The 2,949-nt window shown below is 37.2% G+C and overlaps 1 protein-coding gene across 1 annotated transcript; it reads right to left on the bottom strand.

Annotated features, from left to right (window-relative positions):
• Positions 1-1,316: 1,316 nt before the first annotated feature.
• Positions 1,317-2,215, bottom strand: LOC149553039 (transcription factor bHLH147-like). The gene has a single exon (XM_089789831.1). It carries the CDS (start codon positions 2,137-2,139, stop codon positions 1,531-1,533), a length of 609 nt encoding a protein of 202 aa, XP_089645957.1. The 5' UTR covers positions 2,140-2,215; the 3' UTR covers positions 1,317-1,530.
• Positions 2,216-2,949: the final 734 nt, after the last annotated feature.

Below are 2,949 nucleotides of genomic sequence, written 5' to 3'. Positions count from 1 at the left end.
TGAACTTCACAAATAAACTCATTATCTGTTTTTTTTTTGAATTTGTTTAAATTTAAGTTTTAAACAAGATGAATAGGGTGTTAGAATATGAACTATAAACAAATTTCTTCTCCAAATTCATAATTGTGTTACTTCAATAATTGTTATTATTAAATTATAAAAGAATCAGTTTTCAATTGTTAATAAATTTGTATTAAATAGTTCTTTACTTATTTTTATCCGTATTTAAATTTGATACTTCAACAACTTTTAAGTGTAAAATCAAAAATCAAGTCTCAAAATGATCTGAGAGGGGAATAAAAATCCCAAAAAGTATGTAGGCCATTCTCAAAACCAAGAATGTCCTTCAAATTTTACAAAATCACAAATTTGATTTTTAAATATTAGAAACTCTCAAGTGATAGGGAGACGTAACAGCCACTTTTTCCAGGTATCTTCCGATTAGACGAGGAAGCTTTTCCTACCGACGCTGTTTGCGGAAGGTCGATGGAAGATATGATAAATTATGCAGTAGACTGTCGAATTTCATTCATGTACAAATCCGACCGAGTCCCCAAAATAAATCGGTTGCGTGCACAGATCAAACTGCCTGTTTTTCTTCTCATTGTGCAGCCGACTCGAAAAAATTCACCATTTGAGGCGTCGGGCGATCCAAACGCCACGTTATCATACTATACTGTTGCAGAACCTATACAGGCTGGAAATCATTTCAGAAGACTTGATTAGACCATTTAATGAATGAAATACAGAGCGCCACATTTTAAGCGAAAACGACTGTGCACTGACCATATCTGGCTTAAAATAGGGTTCCAGGGTTTAATATTTGTAGTATGCAGGGTGTTGACAGACGAATTTGGCTGAATAATTTGAAATAAGTTTTTTTTAACTCATCCAGTAGAGAATTGTTTTCTAAATATACATTCTTTTGAGATAAAGAGTACGAGAAATGGGTAAATATAACTGAGTTTACTACAAAATCTGTCCTCTGGAAGGTAAGTGCATAAGTGGACACAATAGCGCACGCTCAAGAGGAATATCTGCAACGGAAAGGAATTTTCACTGCATATGCTCTGTTCAGGCCTGCTTCTGAAGAAGAAAATGCTATTTTTTTCTTTCGTAGGCAAGCTCACCTAAGCAAAATACAAGTAAATGTAAGCAGAACATAGGTTAAAAAGCTTGCACAATGTAGCTTTGATTTTGTGACAATATCATTTAATCCAGGGCGAATTTCCTCATAAATCATGCGGAATCGAAATAAACAAAAGAAATGTTGATATTTTACGCCGAGGGAAGCAAAACTTGTGGGAGAATCTACACAGCACACAAGAGGCAAAATAAAAAGTAAAAGAAATATCATATTTTACACCGAAAGAAGCGATAATTGTTGGAGAATCTACACAGCAAACAAAAGGCTCAATAATAAGAACTACAAAATTCAAAACCTAGAAACTTCTGAACATTCAGAAGCATTCTGTTTTTATTTTTCTCAAAGACTGGAATTATATTATAGGAAGTCGATTCACAGCCGCGTTATACGATTCGTTGCCTTACGGAACACGAATCTTTGCCGGCTGAATTTTCGAGGTGGTCAGCGAGGGTTTGCATGGACTCGATCTGAATCTTAAGCGCCATTATGTATTCTGCCACCTCCTCGAGGAGAATCGGCGTATCCAGGCCGCGGCTTCCAGGTACAAGCGTCCTTAGGGTTTCAATCCGACGCTCAACACTTTGTTCTTCAAGCAACTGCGAGCTTGCACAACAAGACTCCAGCCTGCACGGCCGCTTGGCCAGGGCTTTCTTACGGGAAAATGCACCGGACTTGCAAGCACCGGCCTTTAATTTCCTCAAGCTTCGCAGGCGGACATGAAAATTAAAACTTCTTCTAAATATTCTCCGCGCCCTGGCAGATCTGTGAGCGTTTCGACCTACACTTGCGAAAATAATGGCGCGACTCCACGCGGTGCGACCCCGTGCTGCTACGGCGAGCGAAAGATCGGCTGCCGATTTGACGCTAATCGGTCTGTGTTCGAATCTCCTGCGCCTCAGCTCGGCCACAAATCTACTCAAATACTTCTTTTGAAAGCCAGCTCTCCATGCCGGATTACACCCGCAAGCCATGACCTGCACCAAATCGAACATGGAAGAAAAAATTATTATGGTGAGAAACTGAACAACAGAAAGGGAGTTTATAGGCAAAGGACATTGAGTTGCAGGGTTAGCAACAAGTAATATGACAGGTTCTCACATAAAATTGACGTCCAGCTGGCGGTCATCCATGACGCGTTCTGCCCCACGCCATTCCCCTTCAAAAAGAATATTGAAGTACAGAATAATAAGGGAATATAAAGTTCGATGAGTTTGGAAGAATAATGAATGTTGTGATATTAAAAATATCTCCAGCCAACTGGGCAGCAGTGAATTGGAAATCTTTTTCCTTGGAGGTCTTAAGTTCAAATTTCATATTGTTACCAATAAGAAAATATCTCCAGTCACTAATTTACAAAACATTGGTTGACAGTTGGCTTGATAAAAAACCCTATTACCTACCTTAGGTACATAAAATATAGTTTTCAAGAATTTTAATTTATTTAATTTGATGTTTTTAAAAAGTTGATGGATGGTTTGAGGTTTAATTCGTCTTTGTGAATGAGGCGCGAAAGCTTGTGTCCATGTCTATGAGAAAAAAAATATATTTATTTTTTAGTTTTTTAAATAAAAATTGTTTACAAAATCTTTTTAGTTATATGATATGGAGCATAAGTCAACATTCCAATCTCTTCAGCTAAGAGTTTAGGACTAAAGGTTTATCAATTCCATCAAATTTGCATATGCACGATTGATGTTGGAGTCTTTCACTCGCTAACATTTGATCATTGGTGCATCACTTATAGACCAAGGCCTAATTGACTATTTGTTCAAATTTATTTAAATTAAAAGACATATCTTAAT

This window comes from Cupressus sempervirens, chromosome 6, assembly GCF_028749045.1.
Source record: "Cupressus sempervirens isolate cs-2001-9-10 chromosome 6, ASM2874904v1, whole genome shotgun sequence".
Lineage (NCBI taxonomy): Eukaryota > Viridiplantae > Streptophyta > Pinopsida > Cupressales > Cupressaceae > Cupressus > Cupressus sempervirens.
The sequence above is the reverse complement of the archived record's forward strand: the minus strand, read 5'-3'. Positions and strand labels throughout refer to the sequence as shown.

Excerpts from the sequence above, each read along its gene's own strand:
- LOC149553039 (XM_089789831.1), bottom strand. The coding sequence starts at position 2,139 with ATGTTCGATTTGGTGCAGGTCATGGCTTGCGGGTGTAATCCGGCATGG.